At 34.5% G+C, this 25951-nt stretch overlaps 1 protein-coding gene across 2 annotated transcripts in view; it reads left to right on the forward strand.

The window, feature by feature from the left end:
* DSE (dermatan sulfate epimerase) overlaps nt 1–24775 on the forward strand; it is a 93899-nt gene extending 69124 nt beyond the window's left edge. For both annotated transcript variants that reach the window (XM_051997576.1, XM_051997577.1), the window contains 4 exons: nt 11354–11607; nt 16334–16573; nt 19636–19843; nt 22916–24775. In XM_051997576.1, the coding sequence (XP_051853536.1) occupies nt 11354–11607; nt 16334–16573; nt 19636–19843; nt 22916–24695 (2482 nt within the window). In that variant the 3' untranslated portion in view covers nt 24696–24775. The remainder of the gene's footprint in view (nt 1–11353; nt 11608–16333; nt 16574–19635; nt 19844–22915) is intronic.
* The last annotated feature ends 1176 nt before the right edge of the window (nt 24776–25951 follow it).

A 25951-nucleotide genomic window follows, 5' to 3' on the forward strand; every position in this document is an offset into this window, starting at 1 on the left:
ATTCTAAGGTTACTACTCAGTTCATTCTAACTTGTTGCCACCATTCTGTGACACCAGATTATGTTATCCCCAAAGTACTTTTCCAATTATTCTAAGTACCACCCAATGAGTCATTTTTGTGAGTGGTCCAAGACTCCAGGGTCATCTGGAAGAGATCATAGGGAAAGGCATTTATATATTTATTTACTCTATGAATGCCCTATCAGGCAAGTTATCTTACTTCTAGATAGCACTGAAGGATTATGTCACCCCAAGAAAATCAAAGAACAGAGATCAGAAAATTTCCAAATAGACCCCATTTCTTTATATTTATTTGTAAAACGTTATATTAATTTATTTTAAATGATGTATATTTCTCAGTTATAAACAGTTTTCAGAAACTACTGGTGAAGGAGGTAAGCTGCTACAAAACCATATCACTAAAGACAAAAATAAAGCATTTGAAGTTTGTTTAGCATTTTAAGCTTATAAGACACTCCATTATTTCTAAAAATTTTGTGTTTTGTCATAAGCATTCTTGAGCAATCGTGTGATTTCAGTTTTTTATACCCAGATCATCGTCAAATCTCAACAATTCTTTATTCCAATGATCCTCTGTAGTTTCATACTCAGAATCTGAAATGCAAGCCTGTTCTTAACCCTAGACCTTGGAATTTTGCCATTACAATGAAACAGCTACTTGTTATCAAAGTTGAATGTATTTCAATCATCCTGCTTAGCTGCTTTTTCTTTTTTTGCTTGGAGAGTAGCCAGAAGTACATTTCTTCAGCCAAAAGGGATTCTAGGTCTAAATGCAGTGTGATTCTATTCCAATAGGATATGCTTGAGAAGGTACTATATATACATCAGCTACTGTGTCAACTCAAGCTTAGTTGGTTCATAGGGCTTCATGTCAAATGAGTGAAACATTGGATTAATAACAGTTATGCCCTTTGCCCTTTTAAAACTGCAACTCTGCATTTCATTCACATTAGGTCACTAAGATTTGCTTTTCGGATTAACTCACTTTTCATGACAGACCACATAAAATTCTATTTTAAGTGAAAAAAAATTACCTCCTACTTGATTCTTTCACCTAATGGACTTTCAGAATTGTCTTTGAACCAATCAGTATTAGAGCAATACTTAGAATGCCCATGGATTTTTTTTTTTTATTTTGGGATATTTAATCCTAGATAAACTATCTTCATATTTATAAAAAGATAAGCAATAGGAAAACCCTGATTCATTTACTTCAATAATCCAGTGAACATAAGCTCATCATGTGTGAAACATGGCTTTTTTATATGTTTCTTTTTGAACAAATCATAAAATAATTTGATGCTTCATCTGCCATACTGTTAATCTTCTAGAGAACATCCTTGGATAGAAGTCTATAGTTATAATCATTTAAAGTCAAAAGCGGGAATGTGAAGGAGGCAATGATAAAAGAAGCCAGACATATTTTTTTTTATTTTTTTTTCCATGTTCAGAAGATTTATTTTTTTTTAATTTTATTTTATTTAATAATAACTTTGTATTGACAGAATCCATTCCAGGATAATTTTTATACAACATTATCCCTTGCAATCGCTTATGTTTCGTTTTTTCCCCTCACTCCCTCCACCCTCCCCCCAAGATGGCAAGCAGTCCTATATATGTTAAATATGTTGCAGTATATCCTAGATACAATACATATTTCAGAACCGAACAGTTCTCCCGCTGCACAAGGAAAATTGGATTCAGAAGGTAAAAATAACTCGGGAAGAAAATCAAAAATGCAAATAGTTCACATTCATTTCCCAGTATTCCTTCTTTGGGTGTAGCTGTTTCTGTCCATCATTTATCCACTGAAACTCAGTTAAGTCTCTTTGTCAGAGAAATCCACTTCCATCAGAATACATCCTCATACAATATCGTTGTCGAAGTGTATAATGATCTCCTGGTTCTGCTCATCTCACTTAGCATCAGTCCATGTAGGTCTCTCCAAGCCTCTCTGTATTCATCCTGCTGGTCATTCCTTACAGAGCAATAATATTCCATAACATTCATATACCACAATTTCCCCAGCCATTCTCCAATTGATGGGCATCCATTCATTTTCCAGTTTCTAGCCACTACAAACAGGGCTGCTACAAACATTTTGGCACATACAGGTCCCTTTCCCTTTTTTAGTATCTCTTTGGGGTATAAGCCCAATAGAAACACTGCTGGATCAAAGGGTATGCGCAGTTTGATAACTTTTTGGGCATAATTCCAGATTGCTCTCCAGAATGGCTGGATTCGTTCACAACTCCACCAACAATGCATCAGTGTCCCCGTTTTCCCGCATCCCCTCCAACATTCATCATTATTTTTTCCTGTCATCTTAGCCAATCTGACAGGTGTGTAGTGATATCTCAGAGTTGTCTTAATTTGCATTTCTCTGATCAATAGTGATTTGGAACACTCTTTCATGTGAGTGGTAACAGTTTCAATTTCTTCATCTGAAAATTGTCTGTTCATATCCTTTGACCATTTATCAATTGCAGAAGCCAGACATATTTATTGCCTTCCACACACACCATCTTTTACCCAACATTCAATAGTTATTGTTGTTTCAGCCTTTTTTTTTTTTAGTTCAGTTAGGCTCTTCATGACCCCATTTGAGGTTTTCTTGGCAAAGTTAGGGTTTGCCTTTTCCTTTTCCAGTTCATTTTATAAATGGTGGGAAAAGGTGTAAGTGACTTCTCCAGGGTAACACACCTGATAAGTATCTGAGATCAGATTTGAGTTCAGGAAGAGGATTCTAGCCAATTCCAGTCCAGCACTGTATCCACTGTGCCACCTAGCTTTCCTTCTTAACTTCTTAGTCACAGTATTTAAATTATATCTGAAATTTTGCAGGAATAGTCAAATTTAGTTTGTGTTTGTTTAGAGGGAAAGGAATCATTGCTGAATGTATTGTATGTAGTACTGTAATTTATACAAAGAACAAGTTACTTGAGGTAGAAATGCTAAAATAGAAAGGGATATTGAAACTGAGTAGACTGGACAATTTTCTTCCTTCATTTTGTAATCAATTGGTAAATATATGTTCTATTTTGAACAGTAAGCCAACTACATTGCTAATGTATAAAACTGTGCTTCTTATATAAGTGACAGGAAATGGTGTCAGAGCAGAGTTTGAACTTGGGAACTTTAGAAGAGATATATAATCGAAAATCCCATGAAATAAATTTTCTTTTTTCTATGTGCTAATTCCAACTATGTAATAGTAAAAGAACTAAGTACTTACCCGTACCCGTACTTACTTTAACTGGTATTGTACTTGCTTAATGATTATGCAGTAGATAGAATGCTGACCTTCCAACCAGGAAGGTCTAAGTTCAAATCTGACCTGAAGATTCTTGCTAGTTATGTGATCCTGGACAAATCACTTAATGTTTGTCTATTTTCAGTTTTATCATGTAAAACGTGCATCAAAATAGCACCTACTTCCCAAGATTATTGTGAAGACAAAATGAGATAATTTTATTGGGTTTTTTTAATAATAGCTTTTTATTTTCAAAATACATGCAAAGATAGTTTGCAAAATTCACCCTTGCAAAACTTTGTTTAAATTTTTTCTCTTTCCCTTCCTCCCACTCTTCACCTAGACAATAAGCAATCCAATATGTTAAACATGTGCAATTCTATACATATTTCCACATTTACCACATTGCACAAGAAAAAGCAGATGAAAAAGGGAAAAAATGAGTAAGAGGGGAGAAAGCAAGCAACAACAAAGGCAAAAATACTATGTTGTGATCTACATTCAGTCCCGATAGTCCTCTTTCTGGAGGCAGTTGGTTCTCTACATCACAAGTCTATTGGAATTGGCCTGAAGCACCTCATGTTGAAAAGAACCTGATTGTTTCTTATAGAACAATAATATTCCATTATATTCATATACCAAAACTTATTCAGCTATTTCCTAGCTGATGGATATCCACTCAGCTGCTACAAACATTTTTGCATATCTCTGTGGGCTTTTATAAGCCCAGGAGAGACACTGCTAGATCAAAAGGTATGTACAGTTTTAAGGCCTTTGGGCATAATTCCAAACTGCTCTCCAGAATGATTGGATCAGTTCACAACTCCACCAACAATGTATTAGTGTTTCAGTTTTCCCATATCCTCTCAAACATTTATCATTATCTTTTCCTGTCATTTTAGCCTATCTAAGGGGTGTGTAGTAGTCTCTCACAATTGTCTTAATTTGCATTTCTTTAATCAATAGTGATTTATAGCATTTTTATATGATTAGAAATGGCTTTAATTTCTTCATCTGAATATTGATTGCTCATATTCTTTAACACGAATGGCTTGTATTCTTATACATCTGAGTCAATTCTCTATATAGTTTACAAATGAGGTCTTTATCAAAACTGTTGGATATAAAAAAGCTTTCCCCCTGTTTTCTGCTTCCCTTCTAATCTTAGCTGCATTGGCTTTGTTTATTTAAAACAAAGAACCTTTTTAATTTTTTTATTTGATTTTAATCAAATCAAAATTACCTATTTTGCATTCTTTAGCCATAAATTCCTTCCTTCTCCACAGATCTGAGAGGAAGATTATACTTGTTCACCTAATTTTCTTATAGTATCACCCTTTATGTCTAAATCATGAGCCTATTTCGACCTTATCATTATATAAGATGTTAAATGTTAGTCAATGTCTAGTTTTCACTATAGTATTTTGCATTTTATTCAGTAAATTTTGTCAAATAGTAAGTTATTATCCCAGAAACTGGAACATTTAGGCTCATCAAACACTAGATTACTATAGTCATTGACTATTATGTCTTACGTACCTAACCTATTCCACTGATCAACTACTTTATTTCTTAGCCAGGATCTAATGGTTTTGATGATTGCTGCTTTATAATATAGTTTTAGGTCTGGTAGATAGGCCACCTTTAAAATGAGTTAATATTTTAAAGTACTTACCAAAATATATTGTTACAAATTTTGAATCTTCTCACATATTCTGCTGTGCACATGACAGTGATTTTCTATTTTGTATTTAAATTTTAAATAAATACTTTTCTACCATGTTTAACATATATTGGACTACTTGCGATCTAGGGAAGGGGGGATTGGAACACAACGTTTTGCAAGGGCTAATGTTGAAGAATTGTTCAGGCATATGTTTTGAAAAATAAAAAGCTTTAATAAAGAAAAAAATTAAATACCTTTTTTTAAAAGTCCTTTCCAAGTCTTAAAAAAACTATTAAAATGTTATAATTATGATTATTGTTTGATGAGTATAAACGCAGGTCTTCCAGTGTCTGAGAAATCTTTTTCCTCATCAAATATTGATGTGAATTAGCTGGGAATTAAACTGGGAAGTATCTCTTTCAAACAAACTTTCTAACTACTTTCTAACTGCTATAATAGCAGTTTCAACTTTTAAGATACTACGCAGATAACAAATTGATTTGATCTCTAAAACTTAGCTACTTTGTTCATTTGGCAAAGATTGCAAAAAGCCTGAGATAAGGCAAGGGAGGGAAAGGCTGAGTAATGGTGCAAGTGTTTGTGCTTCCAAGGGTTGACTCCAAGCCAAAACTACAGGAATGTAGTGATAGGTTCCTTGTGCGGTGAAAAGCAGACAAGACATATACTTTATAGCATACTATAACCATGATAACTCCATGCTTAACTTGGAAGCATCAACCTCCCCTGCACAGATTATGTTCTGATGTCTGTAGACCTTCCCTCACATAGCCTTATCCAATCTAATACTAGGGCTTTTGATCTCTGGATATAAATTGTACTTAACCATTTCTGTTTTTTAAATCATGCTATGCTCTATACCTAGTTTTGTTTTTTTTTTTCCCAATAGTCTGCTTCAAATGTTTTTATCAGTAATGACCTTCGTCTTGAACTTCCCATTTTATTGTTTTGTCATGTCAATTGTGCATGATTCTTTGTGACTCCATTTGGAGTTTTCTTGGCAAAGATACTGGAATGGTTTGCCTTTTCCTTCCCCAGTTCATTTTACTGATGAGGAAACTGAGGTGAAAAGAGTTAAATGATTTATCCTGGATCACATTATCTAACTAATGTCTGGGGCCAGATTTGAACTCAAGGAGATGAATCTTCTTGTCTCTAGGCCCTACACTCTATCATTGTATCACCTAGCTCCCCTAGAATTCACATAGCATTTCATTTATACTTCTCTTATGGATGTATCACTTAACATTTTGCATTATAATTGTCTTCCTTTTAGACAGAAAACCAAAACCTTTTGGTCTCTAAAATCGTTTTATCTTTCTTAATTCAGTACTGTGTACATAACAGGTATTAAAACAATGTCTGTTGAAACCAATGTTTTTTTTTCCTTTCAATAACATACAGATTCAATGATTTTTCAGATGTTTGTCTTAAAAGTAATTACCATAACATAACATTAATATAAATTAACTTAAAAGCAATTAATTAAAGTAATTTATGTTTTTACAAATAATTGTAGTTGGGGGCAGTTAGATGGTGCAGTGGATAGAGCACCAGCCCTGAAGTCAAGAAAACCTGAGTTCAAATCTGGCCTCAGACAGAGGTGTTTGTCTTCTTCCTAGATACGTCACCCTGGAAAAGTCACTTAGCCCCAGTTGCCTCAGCAAATAATTGTACTTGGCTTGTTTCCCTTCAGTTTTAAATGACAATTTCATTTTCTTCTGTAATAGCACATTTTATTTTTATTATTATTTTTGAATATGCATGTCCTGTTTCTGCTCCTTCCCTCAAGCCATTTAATCCAATGCTATCTGTCAAAGTTAAGAAAAATGCTTGAAAGTTTCTCATGGATATGAAATATTCTGCTTTGGCTTTGTCTCTCCAGCACTTAACATCACTCCTGGCCATTATAAATGCTTTAATTAATTATATTAATTAAAGTGCACACATTTAAAAATAGCCTATAGAAAAACTTTGTAATTCTATCATTAATTACTTCTTTCATGCCCAGTTAGTCTTTTACAGACTTTTTATATTGGCTAAAAATAATAAATAATTTTTATTTTTTAAAAAAAGGAGAGTTTGATCATCTAGTATAAATGGGCACCAATGAAATTGTCAAAGAGTATCGACAATAGATCCTGGATTTATATCTTACAAAAAATGCTACCAGTTTTTAACCAAGTAAGTTTTAGCCTTTCTTCTTCTGAAATATTGAAAGTTTTCTATTTGTAATCATGATAGAAATATTCATTGAAATAAACTGGTACTAAAATAGGGTTGACTGGAATTTTTGACAATAACTAAAAGTCATTTGTTGACCCAATTTTCTGTACTTACTCAATTTCAAGGGACTTTATTTTTGCTGTGGTTTCTTTATTATTTCCCAATTTTCTTTCACACAAAGTAGATTTAATTTGAGTTTTATAATCATAGAAAGGTAGAGACTAATCTGTCATAAGGAACTATGATCACTACACCTTTCATGGCATCAAAAAAAATTGCTATTATATCTTAAGTTTCAGAATTTAAATAACTTTATCTGCCATATAAATTTTATATTTTATATTACCTGAAGGAAACTGAGATTTTTGCTGTCTTGTATTTCATCTTCTACTTTAAATCCATTCTTTTAAAACATTTTGTGAAATAGGCAGATGTAGCCTGCAGTTTCCAACATTAATTCACAAAGAACTTAAGAAGACATGGGTTCAAATTTCAACTCTGCAACTTGCGATTGTAAATATAGAGCTATAAAAGATCTTAAATGTCTTCTAGTCCAAGCCCTTTATTTTACAGATGGAGAAACTGAGACCTGGAGAACTTAAATGACTTGCCAAAAATGACAGAGGCAGAAATGAGCAAACACCTCTTCCATTGTTTCACTATACATGTATGGTCATGGAAAAGTCACTTAACTAACTTGATCTGAATTTCCCTTTTTTGTAATATGGGGGGATTAAACTACATGATTTTTAAGAATCCTTCCAACCCTAAATATTGTGTCACTCTGAATGAGATAGGAACAAAAGTAAGTAAAAATACATTTAGTGGATTGATGAAGCATAAATGTGTGTGTGTGTGTGTGTGTGTGTGTGTGTGTGTGTGTGTGTGTGTATGCATGTGCATAAGCTTGCCATAATGGAGAGGGAAAGAGAGGAAGTTAGGCAGAATGATATAATGGATAGAATATTGGCCTTGAATCTTAGCCAGGACCAGATCCAGATCCAGATACTATCTGGATGAATAATTTAAATTTTCAGAACTCTAGGCTAATCTTTGGTATTATCAGTTGCAGAATAGGTTGCAATCTGATTTTGTAAAGGGGCTTTCCTTTTCTGAGAGTTCCTTAAGCTGATGAAAGCACAAATTCAGAATTCACACACATAGACATATATAGAGATGTAGAGATATTCTATACAACATGACTTCTGCATATCCATATATCTATATATGTGATGCTGTATAGTGCAAAGTTAACTGTGTAGGGAATCAGGAGTCCTGGTTTCTAGTTGTGACTCAATTAAATTGAACAAACATTTATCAAGTCCTTACTATGCACAGTACTAGGCACTGAGGATAGAAAAACAAAAATAAGACTTTCTCTACTGTCAAGGAGATTAGACAAATCACTTTATCATTCTGGACCTCACTATTTGCATATCAAGGTTTCTAATCTTTTTTGTGTCATGAACCCCTTTGGCCAACTGGTGAAGCCTATGGACTCTTTCCTCAGAATAGTGTTCCTAATGCATAAAATAAAATACCTAAGATTTCAAAAGAAATCAATTTTATTAGAATATAATTATCACAATCTATTAAAAAGCAAATTCATGGATCCCAGATTAAGAATCTCAGGGTTAATCCATATCCAGAGAGAGAATTATGGAGACTTAATGTGTTCTGATTTTTCTTTCATAACTAATTTGGAAATATATTTAAAATGATTGTACATGCATAACCTCTATCAAATTGCTTGATGTCTTGGGGTGAAAAAAATTGAAATTCAAAACCTTACAAAAATGAATATTGAAAACTCCCTCTATATAATTGGAAAAAATAAAATATTAGTGAAAAAAAATTTTAAAGAACCTTAGGCCTAGATGAATTCTAGCTGTGCTCTTAAATTGCTTTGAAGATAGTGCCACTTATTCACTGATGGTAAGACATGCTCCAAAGTGTTTCTTTCTAAGAAACTGAATTAATTTATCATTTTCTTATGCCTAGTCTCTTTTATGACTATAGAGAAATTGGAAAAAACTGCTTGGTTGGTTCAATCTGTGACCACACAGTGAAGCTTACTGGTATATATAGTAATTCCACTCACAAATCTTAGTTTTATTAGTGCTAATGTCTCACAGATATGCTAGCCAACTATTGATGATATGAATAAACATGGGAAATGACTGAATTTAGAGTCTATGTTGCAGGGGAATCTTTTGTACATCTGCGTTCCTTTGTTCTTATTTCTGTACAGCTTCTCATATGATGCTATGCATATAGTAGGTATCCTTCAAGTGCTTGTGGAAGATAAAAAAAGAAAGGGTAAAGGAAGCAAGTAAAATACAATTACTAAGAATTCGAGATTTCTACAAATTCTGAATAGATTTTGAAGATCTTTGTTGCTTATGACTATTTATGTAAAGAAAAGTGATTAGAGGAATTACTGCTCTGAATTACCTACTTTATTAGCCTTTTAGTTATTAGCCAGTAATAATGACAATGTTACTACATACAGCCTAATTAGAATTGGCAAGTCACTAAGAGAAAGTCATTGCTCTCATTTTGGTCAGAATTGTTGACACATAATAGAAACTTAAGTGTTTTTTCATTCATTCAAGTAGGTCAGTTTGACCAGCATATAGGGTATGGAGAGCAATATTTAGTAAGATAATTTCAAGTCCCTAATCTACGATTAGGACTAGATAGAAAAAAACACTTAAATTCCTATTATGTGTTAAATATTGAGCATACTGGTTAGAAAAAAAAAAGAGAGTCACTGCTCCCAAGGAATTCATATCCTAATTTGGCAAAAAAGAAGATTCAGATGAAAAGGCCTAATAATCTTTAGGATGTATTGACAGATGATATGCAACATCTGTGGGAATCTAGAAAATATAATGGCTAAATAGAAGATAAGGGCTGGGAGGGGAGGGCATAAAATAAAGGAAAGTTCCCTGCCCTGGACATAAAAAAAATTCTTAACAAACATGAATCAAAATGAGAATTTTCATATACATAGTGGAATGTATCCTTCCATATAAAGACAGGATTGTACTTGAAATTCTACTTCTCCATAAAATGCAGGCTGCTTTTCTTTTTAAGTATGTGATAAATTCAACAGGTAACTCACAAAGCTGTGTGTTTGTAATTTCTTTTTTGGCCTTCCTTCTGTTCTCTTTTCATCTCAAAACCACGTTTCAATGACTCATTTTTCTTTTTCTATTTTTTTTTTCTTTTGGCAGTGCTATCACATTCCCTCCTTCATATAGAATCCCTTCTCCCACCCTCACCCCTACCTCAGCTGAGGTGGGGAAAACCTTTATAATAAATCCCCACACTGACTGCGTCAGTTTTTTATACGTGACATTCTGTATTCTGTCTCCATGCTTGTTTGGCCCCATGTCTAGAATGACCTCTTCACCTCTGCCTCTTGGCAAACTTAGCTGCTTTCAAAGCTAAATTCAAAGGCTTCTATAAGAATCCCATTATGATTACCCCACTTTTCAATGACCTCTTTGTAAAAAATTATTTTGCATATATTATTTTTTATATTAATTTTCTATGTATATATTGCTCCCCCCTAAAATATAAGCTTTTTGAAGACAGATTAATGCACTTTTGTCTTGGTATTCCTCCCCCTTAGCACATTGCCTGTCACATAGTAAATACTTTATACATACTTTTTGAATGCTCAATGCTTAAATCACATTTAGTTTTGACACACATAGGATGTTTCAGCAAAGGAAACCATATAAGTAAACATAATAATCTTTCATTTCTAAAAGACAGTTTTCAAATAGGAAGAGTGAATGGAAGGAATATTTGGGGAAATTTTGAATAGCATCTGAATATTCTCTTCTACACACACACACACACACACACACACACACACAAAACACATATACCTGAAACTGATTCCTTTATCTCTCATTAAAAAGCAATCTATTTGAAACTTTTTTGCTTTCAGAAGTCTAAGGACTGAAAAAGTTCACTACATTCACATTAGATATTTGTATTTATTTTTTTTTAAAGAAGTATCATTTAGCTACATGTCCATAAATGCTTAAAATATTGATTTAGATTCATGAGTTCTATAACTTACTATTCCAGAAGTATGATGAAATTTTTTGCAAATTAGGTCATTTACCATTATACTGCTTTCTCTTTTGCAGGCTAGTGAAAGATGCTCCTTGGGATGAAGTCCCCCTTGCTCACTCTCTGGTTGGTTTTGCCACTGCCTATGACTTCCTGTACAACTACCTGAGCAAGACCCAACAGGAAAAGTTTCTTGAAGTGATTGCCAATGCCTCAGGATACATGTATGAAACATCATACCGCCGAGGATGGGGGTTCCAATACCTGCACAATCACCAGCCTACCAACTGTATGGCTCTGTTGACGGGAAGCCTGGTTCTAATGAATCAAGGTGTGTGATAAATTCAAATAAGGGAATAGTTTTATATTTGCATCCATCCTATTTGCCATTTATTTCCTGAGCAGGAATAATTCTGACTGCTTGTTATATCCTTTATACTTCACATTGGTACTTAGATCTTAAACAAGCTCGTGACCTGGAATCATGGTGGGACATGTACTAGCTAATTCAAAGTTGTATTTTCTTTGGTTTTCGTTAATTATATTAACTTTAATCTATTGAGTATGGTATTATTGTGATTTCCTTAGGCTACATATCAGAACAAAAAGTAAAGTGAAGATTTGGCAATTATCCAGTGAATTCTGGCACTGAAAATAGCTGCCTGGGGTTAAAAAGTTCATTTAGAAGTGATTTGAATTGGCTGTCCAGACTACTTAAGCTCACAGGATAATTATCAACATACCACTTCATTTTTCCTTTGTAGACATACAACTTGAGCTTACAGCATGACTGCCAGTCTTTCATTTCCCTTTGCTCTAGGGAGGCCTCATTGGACCTGCAAGGGGCCTTAGAAACTGTTGAATCCAATCTCTTTTTACAGATGAGGAAACTAAGTCACAGAGTGTTTAACTGGCTTGCCCATGATCACATAGCTAGTATCTGAGGCAGGATTTGAACTTAGGTCATAGCCTCTAAGTGCCTAAAATCCATTGTGGAGTTCTATAAATGAATTTTTTTTGTATCTATTATTTTTAAAATAATGAAGTCACTTTCATGAAAACTGTTAAGATATTCAAGGAATACTTGGGTGCTAAGGGGGGAAAGTCAGTGTATTAAGATCTTGAATATCCCCTTGCATATTATTCATTTTGAGGATTTTATCTCAGTCTAGCTTTCTTTTGTCCTTTATCTACAGTATGTGCCCTGAGAATGGAAATTATTTTTAATATTCACCTCAGGAAAATATAAACAGGAAGGAAAAGCTATTCTTTCCTTTCCCTTGATAAATATAATGAATTTCAAGGCCCAGCCATAAGAGGAGTAGCATGATATAGCAAAAAGAATACTGGAATGGACTGTGAGGTTAGGGGGCAACTGAGAGACACAGGAAGTAAAATACTAGCCCAGCAGTCAGAAAGACAAGTTCAAATCTAACATCAGACATTTACTGGCTATGTAAGCTGGGCAGATCACAACTCCTGCTTCAGTTTCCTCATCTATAAAATAGGTATGATGATAATAGTTCTTACCTACCATGGTTGTTGTAAAGATCAAATGAAATAAATTTAAAACACTCAGGACAGTATCTAGCACAAAGTAAGCACTGTGTAAATGTTAGCTATTGTTATTATTATTAGTCCTCACTAGCACCAAATCATATTTTTTTTTTCTCTTTAGTAGGAAAAAAAAAAGGATAGATATGATATTTTTAAAATGTCTTTTGGATCTTAAAAAAAAAAATCTGTCTTCTGATGTTTTGGTGCTTTAACTATATTATTGCTGACAGAATATAAACTGCTTACTGAATTGCCATCACATATAATGCAAATATAGAGGTTATTAAGTATAACTCTTTTGGATATTTTGGGTGTACTTTTTCTTTCTTCTCTACTAGATTATTAGCTTCTTCAGGGCAAAAGACATACAATATACTAATGTACTTAGTAGAAGTAGAAGTACCATTTACTATAAATACTTATTAATATACTTAGCATTATAGTTTCTGAATATGGTGCGTAACTGCAATAGGAGAAACTGAGGATTAAGTCAAAAGTTATTATCCCCTCAAAAAAAAAAAAAAAGCCTTTGAGAATCAATGTGAACTGGAAGAAATTAGCTAAATGTAGAAGTGCCTCATTCATCCTAAATAACGAAATATAGAAGTATTGCTTTTGAGACTAGTGCTTCCCCAGATCTCAGAGGGATTTATCCTAAGTAAATATATCCTAAATATATTGGGATGTATCCTAAATCTTCATCAGGAAGATTGGGGTATCTAGCTAATCTTATCAAGGAATAGAATGCTCCCCAATCAAGCAAGCATTTTTTAACTATCTGCTCTGTGCTAGGCCCTGTGCTAGGTGCTGGGAAGAGAGATACAAACAATTAAATGATCAGTACCTTTAAGAAGTTTGTATTCTAAATCTCACCAAACTAAGGTAATTATCTATAATCTTAGAAATTATTATATATATTATTATATATATGAATCATAATATATATATATATATATGAAAAAATCTACTGGAAGAGTGGTAATAATGGAGCCTAGACATTTTGTTTGTTACCACCACTGTCCAAAGAAAATGTTTTTGTTACTGCCATCTTTTGAAGGGAGAAGCTTTAAAAAACAGATGAGATTTTAAGAAATGACCAAATGATTAAGAGACAGTAGTTTCTGAGAAAGAGATTTGGATTTCTAGAACATAGTTTAAATATAAGAATAGTAGACATGGAGTTTTGTGAATCTGATCAAATTGAGATCTTATACTGAAAAGGGAAGAAGCAAACCAGCCACATTTATGTGCCAATACAGATGCTAAGTAGAATAAAATAAATATAACAAAAAAAGAAAAACAGTTCTGAATTCACAAGATCCAGGAAGAGATCCAGAAATGAAACTCTAGCTTCACTTGCTTGTATACAAAAGAACCAAGGATGGATGGATAATAAAGTAAAGTGGGGAACCTAATGCAAAAAGACAAATTTAATCTCAGAGAAATTATTGAGAGTTAGAATAATGGAATTCATAATTGGAATGTGAATGTGTGTGTCTAGAAATAGCATTTCATTAGTATAATAAACTTTTAGGGAAAAAATCCTTTTGATCTAGACAGTCCAATGCTCTGGGGAAGTTGGGAGGAGGTAGATTTAAGAAATTATATGATTTACCAAGAAACAGGTTACATATATCAGAAATAGAATTTGATCCTAGGCTTTCCTCTTGACTCCGAGGTACTCTTCCTTTATTGTCACCTTTTCTTTCTAGATAAAATTAATCAAATAAATCAAGGGGATAGAGTAGCATTTTATATTTAAAAACTATATGTTTTTAAAAAGTAAAGATAATTATCATGGAAAGTTCAATATAGAACCTCAGGATGTGTCTTCCTATGTGAAGATCCAAGAAGGGATAAAACATAATTTAAAAACATCTGAGTAAAGAACAACAGAATAACATTGTAGTGAGACTATATAACAGACCACCTAGAAAGGAGGGAAAAGATTAAATAAATGGTACACAAATGAAAACTTGTCCAAAGACATTATACTATAAGAATGGGGAACTTAATTCTCCAAAAGGGAACTTGCCTTTAGTGGTAATTTAATTCTGCACCAAAGTAGAAAAAACATCAAAGGAGAATAACTGTCATGGATTTGGTTCTAACCAACAAGCAGGAATTAACTGATCTGTTTAAACTTTGAAAAGAAAGGGATGACTTCACCTTCTTTGCATTAGGAAGTATAGATTTCAGAAGGCTCATATAAAAGACAGGTAGAATCCCATTTCAAGAACCTAGATTTAAATTCTGTATTATCATAGTGAATCCTTCCTTTCATACTTGGATATCTTTCTACATTAGTCTATGAATCCATGAATCCAGGATTCCTTTGATAGACTCACCCTGCCTGGGAAGATTGCAACTTCTCCATGCTTCCTCCTCTTGTGTGATTCTTGTCTATATCCTATAAATCCTCCACAAGGAAGTATACCCAATTTACTGAGAAACATCTTCTTGATCTTTTGACATTGCTTGGATATCTGTAAAACATCCCATCTATCTATCGGTTCATTACATGACAAGTTTCTCTCCCTTTTCAGTCATGTACATATAGCATGCTTATTACATTAACCTACAGATCTATTTCCCCTGGCAATGCCAATGGATTATGTCACTAAGCTTGTAAAACAAACATGTTTGAATTTTGTATGGTATAGCAAACAAAAAAAGGGGTATATGGTATTTTCAGTTGCTGTTACTAATTTAGTGAAACAGTGCAGTTATTGCTCAATATGTAACTACTTTCTCATAAACATAAGATCACATGCTGCTCATGATATATTATTGGTGGAAATACTAGTATTCTCAATTAAAGTCTTTCAGGGATGTCACATTATGAGATAAAGGTGATTCTGGTTTTTTGAAGGCTATGCACTAGAGTACACTGCTGGCTTCTGTTAAACTGAGAAGGCTTCAGATTGTTGTTTGTTCTGAAGAGGAGCAAGGACACCACAAGTGACATCTTGACTTAAGTAGGCACCTAACAAAGGGGCGCGTGTGTTTATAGCCAAAGGACTGACCAAGTTGGTCACCAGTCAATGAGCTTAATCCAGCTACAATAACTTATGTTGGCCAACAAGGTACAGAGGATTTGTGAAAGAAGGTCCCCAAACTGAATCATAGAGTCTAAAAGTTGGAAGGGACATCAGAAAACAACTACTACAATCTATATATGAAAGGAATCTTTACTATGACATATATGACAAATGATTGTTTGGTCTCTTGTCACTGATAGAACCACAGAAATTTTCAAGTATCAGTATGCTAAGCAGAGAGTCTGCCATATGATAGGTGTTTAAATGATTGTTACCTCACTCAGCTGGAATAAGAAATTTACAAAATATGAATAGCATAGATTAGTCTATTCAGTTCATTTAGCAGAAACAATCTTTTTTTCCTCCCACTTAATGTTTTAAGTATGGGGGTTCTTTGAGGGTGTTGTTAAATTTTTCTTTGCCAATTAATTATCATTGCCATGTGTTTTTCTGGTTTAGGTTATCTTCAAGAAGCCTATTTGTGGACCAAACAAGTTTTGGGCATCATGGAGAAGTCTATGGTCTTACTCAGAGAAGTTACAGATGGCTCCCTCTATGAAGGAGTAGCCTACGGTAGCTATACCACCAGATCCCTCTTTCAGTACATGTTCCTGGTACAGAGGCATTTTGATATCAACCACTTTAATCATCCTTGGCTTAAGCAACACTTTGCATTTATGTACAGAACAGTCCTTCCAGGTGAGTTTCACAGAGGAAGTGAAGAATTAGAATGATAACAACTGTGAGCAAAAGAATTCAATTTTTTCTTCATTGAAACATTTATTCTTTATTTATATATTCTGGAGAAGGATGAAATCCTTGAATTATGGGCACTTATCCAGGATATTTGTCTTCTTAAACAAAAGTAGTTTGCTCAATAATAAATACATTTTGTACTTAAACACAGGATATTTGTTCAATTGATGTGGATTTATGATAAGCACAAAATTACAATAATGATATGAGCTTTAAAAAGCACAGTTTTTTTTAAAGGGTTAAAAGGCAAGTTAGGAAAAAAAAAAAGAAATCTAACCAGAAACATTTCTGTGTGTATACTATCTTGGTTTTGCATACTGTACCTAATTTTTATATATATGAAAAACAAATAGTTATACTGATGGGTTCATTTTCTTGCACCTGCATATAATACTTAAATTGTCCTGCTTTGTTTTTCATTTTTTCTCTCAATATCTTAGAAATACTTATGTTTATAATTTTAAAAAATTCTAACTACATTTAGAACTAGGATCCATGGGATTCAGGGCAGAAAGCTAAAAAAATCAATGACCATAAATTTTCCTTCCATAACCTTCCATAGGTTGGTCAGTTTTTGTATGGAGATAGTTTTTAAGACCATTTTTATGAGACAGAGAATGCTTGAAAAAAGTTTATCAGTCAGTTGTTTCATCTAATCATTTAGTAGAATTGAGCTATTTCATGACAGTATAATTTTAGTGGATGCTTGCAAAATGTTTCTGCAAGATACTGAAAATGCATGTGAAAATCCCTTGATTTGTGACAGAATAATAATCATGGACATTTAGATGGTGCTTTAAGATTTGTCAGGTACTTTTCAATATATTATCTCTTTTTTCCCCTTCTTTTCCTCAATTTTAATAGGTCTTCTGCACTTCTTCATGTGAACTAATTGTCCCATTATACCTCTCCTTTCCTCTTTTTCAACTACAGACCTATTTCCACCCCTTAATGACTTTTTCTTTGATGTCATCACATCAGTCCATTCACAACCATACCCTCAGTCTATGTGACGTCCTCCTCTGTCTGCCCTAGTAACAGATGCAGTTCTGAAGAATTATAGATATCATTTTCCCATCTAGAGATGTAAACAGTTTAACCTTTAAATAATATATATTTTCTTCCTGCTTACCTTTCTATGCTTCTCTTGGTCCTGTGTTTGAAGATTTTTTTTTTCTGTTCAGTAAGTCTCTTACTTCATTGAAGCTCCATTGCCTCCCCTGAAAGATGATGCTGAGTCTCACTGGGTAGTTAATTCTAGGTGGTAACCCTAAGTCTTTTGCCTTCTGGAATATGGTATTCCAGGCCTCCAATCCTTTATTGTAGAAGCTGGCAGATCCTGGGTAATCCTCACTGTTTTTCTTTGATATATGAATTTTTTTTTTCTGGCAGCTTGCAGTAATTTTTCCTTGAGGTTGTAGTTCTAGAATTTTGCAACAGTTTACCTTTGAGTTTTCCTTGTGGGATCTCTTTCCGAAGGTTATCTATGGATTCTTTAAATGAGTATTTCCTTTCTGTTTCTAGAATATTGGGGCTGTTTTCCTTAATGATCTCTTTTTTTGCCCTTCAAGTAGGCCAATAATTTTTACATTCTCTCTTCTGGATTTATTTTCCAGGTCAGCTGTTTTTCCAATGAGGTATTTCATATTTCCTTCCATTTTTTTCATTCTTTTTCACTTGTTTGACTGATTTTTGCTTTCTCACAGAGTCATTAGTTTCCATTTGCCTTGTTATAGTTTTTAATGTGTGATTTTCTTCAGTTAGCTTTTGTATCTCTCTTCCCATTTGGTTAATTTTATTTTTTAATGAATTATTTTCTTCAAACAATTTTTTCTTTGCTGTTCCAAGCTGTTGACTCTCTCATGCATATCTTTCATTTCCTTTCTCATTTTTAACTCTACTTCTACCATTTTCCTTTTAAAGTTTTTTATAAACACTTCCAAGAAGCCTCTTTGGGCTTGAGACCATTTTATATCAGTCTTTAAGACTTCTTCTGTGCACATTTTGTCTTTGTCTGAATTTGTGTTTTAGGCTGCCCTATCACCATAGGAGCTTTCTATTTCTTGCTCATTTTCTTTTCTTTTGGTATTTCTTCTTTTTTTACTTTTATGATTGAGCTCTGCTCCTGGGGTAAAGGGATGCTATCCCAAGATTCCTATGGATCTCTGAGCCTTGGCTTTGAGCATAGGGGCCCCTTGGGTTTGCAGTAGGTAGCTTGGCTGCTCTTTCCAGGAAAAGCCTGTTTTCCCAGAGTTTGCCTTCTGAGCTGGGACTGGAAACTGCCCCACTGATTTGCTCCTCTACTGAGCCAGAACTAAGGGTCTTAGTTGCTGATTTGCTGTGATTTAGACCTTCTCACCAGCTTTCCCAGAGAGAGTCTGTCTGAGCTGGGCTGAACTGGAGAGTGATTTCATTTCATCAGATTCTGTTTAGAGGCTTGGTTTCATGTGGTTTTGGAGGAAAATTTCAGTACATTATCTCAATACATAATCACTATAACTGTGCAATAGATATTATCACTCCCATTTCACAGATGAGAAAGTAAAACACAGAGAAAAGTAGTAATGTGGGTAGATTCACATTCTTTATTTTTGACTTCACATATGCATTCATGACTTCACATGAGAGTTATCCTCGCTTTAGAGAAAGGCAAACAGAAACACAGTAATCAGTTAATCTCTTGCCAAAGGATTCATAGATTGACATGGTAGCAGTTTTTTTTTTTTTTTTTAAACCCAAACCCCTAATTTTCTAACTAATAATAAAATAGATTAGTTCCTGAGCTTCATGTAAATAAAATATTTACAGAGCATTTATGCAGCCATGTCAACATTTAGAACTTGTGTATATGTTTTATAAAGGTAATTTCATGAATCTTTTTTAGAGTAATGTGACTCCTAGAAAATAAAATACACAAATGCATCAGAAAACTATTTATTTTCTGCATATGTTTTTAAAATAGTTATTAACTTGTTATTTCAATCTTTCCCTCCCCATCCATTCAGGTTTTCAAAGAACAGTGGCAATTGCAGACTCAAATTACAACTGGTTTTATGGGCCAGAAAGTCAATTGGTCTTTCTAGATAAATTTGTCATGCGTAATGGCAGTGGCAATTGGCTGGCAGATCAGATTCGACAGAACAGAGTGATAGAAGGTCCAGGAACAGCATCAAAAGGGCAGCGCTGGTGTACCTTGCACACTGAATTTCTCTGGTAAGATACCTTGAATTGTCTTCAAAGAGATTGGGTTTTGCTAATCAATCAGTCAATCAATATTCACTTAAGTGCTTACAGCACTGAGCTAAAAGTTGGAGACACAAAAGAGGCAAAAGAGAGTCCCTGCCCACAAAGAGTTTATAGTCTAGTGGGAGAAACAGCATGCAAACAAGTATATACAAAACAGCAAATAAATAGAAATAAACAAGATAAATAGGAAATAAGAGAAGGAAAGCATTGGAATTATTTTTTAATGTAATATGCAAGCTATTATTTTTAATCTAAAACACAGCTTACCAATATCTCCATATTTCACAGCATATGCAGCATCAGCATGATTTATATCATACTGTGCCCGATCTTGAAACCAAGAAACATCTCTTCAGATAGTCTTAATTTTTGTGCTAAAAGACCCTTCTAGTTTGTTGTGAGGGAGCAGATCTCTCCCTACTTTGCATCGTTATAGAACAGAGCATACTTTTATGATTTATATCTGTTTGGATATGGTTATAAAAGGGAAGAAATAAGTTTTGGGCTGGAATTACTTTTGTTGTTATAATATCATAAATTTCATACAATAACATGTTCTGACAAATGGAGTATAAGAATCTTCTAATTCTGAAAAACTTGTTTCTAAGCATGTTTTTAAGGTTTTAAAAAGTATACAACAACATTTCTTTGATATAAGAGCCATTCATCACTGATTTGCCTTAAATTCAGAAAATAATCTTTGAAGCCTCCAGGGGGAAACACTATATCACCACCTGTTTTATGTATTGCCAAGTACATTGTTGTTATCCAATACTTCAGAATAAAAAGTACAAGGAATCAATTAATCATTAACCCATTACCTCTTTTCCATCATTTGAGTAGTGAGCTTCTCATGGTTTAATTCTTTCACTTTATCACAATTTCACAAATACATTAAGCCATTAATGAGAAAAAGAAATAGATTAGTGTTAATGCTCTTGGACTGACATTTTCATTGTTAATTTGCCATTATAAAAACTTTTTGAGATTCATAGTACATTAAACGTTTGACAATGTCTCCCCTTTATCACAACTATAAGATCTAATCAAAGATTTGAAATTTTGGCTATGGGGAAATAAATAAATGCTAACTAAATTCCTTAGACCTCAATGTCCTCCTTATGTAAAATGAAAGAGTGGAACTAGATGGTCTTGAAAGCTCCTAAAAAGCTTTTCCCCAACTATGTAACAACAAAATTTTTACATTCAGTTTAAATGGATCATAGAAGATTAGGACTGGAAAGGACATTGGAGCCATTTAGGCCAACCTCCTCATTTTACATAAAAAGAAACTAAACCCCAGAGAAATAAAATGATTTGCCCAATGTCACACAAGCAATAAGGGGAAGAATCGGGACCATATTGGGGATCTTTTAATTTACAAAGTAGCATTTTTTTTCAATATGCTGCTTCTTCTGGAGCTTTAGATTCAGACTTAAGGAGTAAAATCTGAAGGGGGAAAAAAGATCTAAAAAGTTAAGTAGTTCCCTGAAATTTTATCTTTGTATACTATACTTTGGCCATTTAATAATTTACTTTTTAAAAAAAATAGTAACAATAGCTTTTTATTTTTCAAAATACATGCAAAGATAGTTTTCAACATTCACCCTTACAAAACTTTGTGTTCCAAATTTTTCTCCTTCCCTCTCCTCCTCTCCCCTCCCCTGGACAGCAATCCAATATAGGCTAAACAATGTGCAATTTTTCTAAACATATTTCCATCTTCATCATGCTATGCAAGAAAAATAATATCAAAAGGGAAAAAATTAGAAAGAAAAAAACAAGCAAATGACAAAAAAAGGTGAAAATACTATGCTGTGATGTACATTCAGTCTCCATATTCCTCACTCCGTATGCGGATGCCTCTTTCTATCACAAGTCTATTGGAATTTCCTTGAATCACCTCATTGTTGAAAAAAGCCATCATATAATCATGATTATCATACAATCTTCTTGTGGCGGTATACAATATTCTCTTGATTTACTCATCCCACTTAGCATCAGTTCATGTAAGTCCTTTTTTTTTTTTTTTTTTTTTTTTTTTTTTTTTGGAACAGCAAGTAATTTATTTAGATTGAATGAGTGACAAGGGGTAAGAGTAGTATGAGATAAATTAATACTAAAAGATATGTTTGAGATATGATTAATCTTTAACAAAGTAGTATTTCTACATGTCATACATTTCTTTATAACCTGCACTACCATATTAAAATGCTTTTTTTTTAATTTAATAACTTGACAGAACCCATGCCAGGGTAATTTTTTACATTATCCCTTGCACTCACTAATGTTCCGATTTTTCTCCTCCCTTCTCCCACCCCCTCCCTCAGATAGCAAGCATCATGTAAGTCTTTTCAGCCTTTCTGAAACCAGCCTGCTCATCATTTCATATAGAACAATAATATTCATTATATTCATATACCACAACTTATTCAGCCATTCCCCAACTGATGGGCATCCACTCATTTTCCAGTTCCCTGCTACTACAGAGCAATTCACTTTCTTCCTAAGTTCTATCTTTGTTTCAAGTTTCAAAAAAGAAAAAAAAAAAATCAAAGAAGGCAGAAGTATGATGGAACCTCATCGTGATATTTTTTTCATTTTAATTCAGGTGCTAATAGTTCTTCTCTTAGAGTATCCATCAAACAACAAACTAAAGGTCATGGAAATATAGTTAGAATCATGAGTTCTGACTGGTTTGTGTTAGTAGTAGCAGTTCTCAAGTTTCTGAGTAAGAAGTTGAGATTTGCTTAGTTCTCTTGCTGCCTATGTGGCCTTAGGATTCTTAGAGGATCCCCAAAGAGTTTCCAAAGACCTCTGCTGGTTTGGTAGCTGCTATGATGTTCCACTAAAGACTGTCATGACTGATTGTACTGTGAGGTTCCTAGAGCTATGCAATACTAAGACAATGCAGAGCACATTTTGTTTGTACATTAGTCTCTCCAATAACTATATACTTATTTCATGTAATCCACATGTTGCATGTTCTCTGATGTGTCACCAATTGATGTTTATTTTCTTTAATATTTATTTTAATAGGTATGAAGCCAGCTTGGGTTCTGTACCCCCACCAGACTATGGAACCCCAACACTGCATTATTTTGAGGACTGGGGTGTTGTGACTTATGGAAGTGCCTTGCCTGCAGAGATCAATAGACCTTTCCTTTCCTTCAAGTCAGGAAAACTTGGAGGACGTGCAATCTATGACATTGTCCACAGAAACAAGTACAAAGAATGGATCAAAGGATGGAGAAATTTTAATGCTGGCCATGAGCATCCTGATCAGAACTCATTTACCTTTGCTCCCAATGGCGTGCCTTTCATCACGGAGGCTCTCTATGGGCCAAAGTACACCTTCTTCAACAATGTGCTAATGTTTGCCCCCGCAGTATCAAAAAGCTGCTTCTCTCCCTGGGAGGGTCAGGTCACAGAAGACTGTTCATCAAAGTGGTCAAAGTACAAACATGACTCGGCTGCCCACTGTCAGGGGAGAGTGGTGGCTGCTCTGGAGAAGGAGGGAGTGGTTTTTATACGAGGGGAAGGAGTGGGGGCCTACAATCCTCAGCTAAAGCTGAAAAATTTCCAGAGGAACCTAATTCTCTTGCACCCTCAGCTCCTCCTCCTTGTGGACCAAATCCACCTGGAAGAAGACAGTCCTTTAGAGACAGCGGCAAGCTTTTTTCACAATGTGGATGTCCCTTTTGAAGAGACTGTCGTGGATGGTGTCCATGGGGCTTACATTAAGCAGCGAGACGGTATATATAAAATGTATTGGATGGATGATACTGGCTATAGTGAAAAAGCAACCATTGCTTCAGTGACTTACCCCCGGGGATATCCGTATAATGGAACAAACTATGTGAATGTCACTACACACCTCCGGAGTCCCATCACCAAGGTAGCCTACCTTTTCATAGGACCTTCTATCAATGTTCAAAGCTTCAACCTTCATGGAGATGCTCAACAACTAGATGTATTTATAGCCACTAATGACCATGCTTACGCAGTTTACCTTTGGACAGGTGAGGCTGCTGGACAAACGGCCTTTGTACATGTCATTGCAGATCACCAAAAGATTCTTTTTGATCAGTCTGCCATCATTAAGAGCTCTCCTGTGTCTGAGGTAAAGGACTATGCCGGAATTGTAGAACGCAGTCTTCAGCATTTCAAGCCAGTTTTCCAGCAGCTGGAGAAGCAGATCTTGTCCCGTGTCCGTAACACAGCTAGCTTTCGAAAGACTGCTGAGCGCCTGCTGAGATTTTCAGATAAGAGACAGACTGAGGAAGCCATTGATAGGATATTCGCAATCTCTCAGCAGCAGCAGCAGCAGCAGAGAAAACAGCAGCTACAAGGCAAGGCAAAGAAGAACCGAAGGCCAGCCAGGCGCTACAAGTTCATTGATGCCGTCCCTGACATTTTTGCACAGATTGAAGTAAATGAGAAAAAGATCCGACAGAAAGCTCAGATTTTGGCACAGAAAGAATTGCCCATAGATGAAGATGAAGAAATGAAAGACCTTTTAGATTTTGCTGATGTCTCCTATGTGAAACACAAAATTGGGGTACCATTCAGAGGCCAGTTTGGGCAGGCCCAGATGGTGACAACTGCCCGAAGCAGAGCTCCCTCAATATCTGCTTCCTATACCAGGCTTTTCCTCATTCTGAACATTGCTATTTTCCTTGTCATGCTAGCAATGCAACTGACTTACTTTCAGAGGGCCCAGAGTCTGCATGGTCAAAGATGTGTCTATGCTATCCTTCTGGTTGATAGTTGCATCTTACTTTGGTTGTACTCTTCTTGTTCCCAATCACAGTGCTAGTCATGCTACTGTCAACTGCCCAACCATTCTGTGATCCCTGGAATCTATGCAAAATTCAAAAACTCCTAAGAGGATGCTAATTTGGGGAGTGGTTTTAGTTTTCTCATATGCATTCCAGGAAATCTGAGATCAGGAGAAAGAGAAAGATCTTTTTAGGAAGCAGAGACAGACAGATAGACAAACAAAGGCAGAAATAGAGACAGAAATAGTAAGACGTAAGGCATAACCTCTCAGAAAATGAAGACTCACTTGATGATCCACAGCATCTGGAAAAGTGCTTTGCTTTGCTAATGACAATAGTGAAAGGATGATTACTTTTAACTGAAACAGAAAATCCAGAATTAAGCAATTATCATACTTTTTCTGTACCACAGCATAAAAAAGAGGGAGGGAACTTATTTTAAAATTGGTTTTGTATCTTGAATTTGATCTTCAGACATTGTTCCATGACTGCCAAAGAGCTTTTAAATTTTGAAACACAATTTCTGTTGCAGTACAAAATAATTTCCCCTGGAGGTAGTCTCAATAGTGCTTTAATTAGGTCATTTTATTGGATCATACCTTTAAATCAGGAAAGGATCTTAGAGGTCTTCTAATCTTATCCCCTTTCCTTCTTCTTGCAGATGAGAAAACTGAAGCCCAGGGGAAGAAAGTAACATATCTAAGGTGATATAGGGAGTTAGTGGCAGAGCCCTATGAGATTCAAACTCAGGTTTTATGATTCCAAATCCAACAGTCTTTTACACATCCACTTTAACCAATATTACTGCTTATTATGTGCACACCACTGGGTTATACACTGGGGAAAAGAAAAAGAAAACAGTCTCTGATTTCAGTGAGGTGATATTCTCCAGTGGATACAATACATAAACATATAAATATGTATATATACATATGTATATATATATGTAGATATATATACACACACATATATGTATATATGCTATATATGTTGATATACATATGTAGGAATATACACATAGGTAAATACAAACATTTGCATCTTGTGTTAATATTCAGATGTGCAAAAGAGAGTACCATAGTACCAAGAAAAACTTAGAATATTTCCCCCCAGGGGCCAGAAAAAAATTTTAGACATAAATTTGCACATTCATATACATACAGAAACACATGCACATAAACACCTGACAAACACTTCTCAAATTTCCAAGTATAGTTTGAGATGATTTTTTAAATCTGATTCACTATCAGAAGAGGAGGTTTAATTGGGACTAAAAGTTGTTTGATCATGCTAT

This window comes from Antechinus flavipes, chromosome 4 (assembly GCF_016432865.1).
Source record: "Antechinus flavipes isolate AdamAnt ecotype Samford, QLD, Australia chromosome 4, AdamAnt_v2, whole genome shotgun sequence".
NCBI classification, from domain to species: Eukaryota; Metazoa; Chordata; class Mammalia; order Dasyuromorphia; family Dasyuridae; genus Antechinus; species Antechinus flavipes.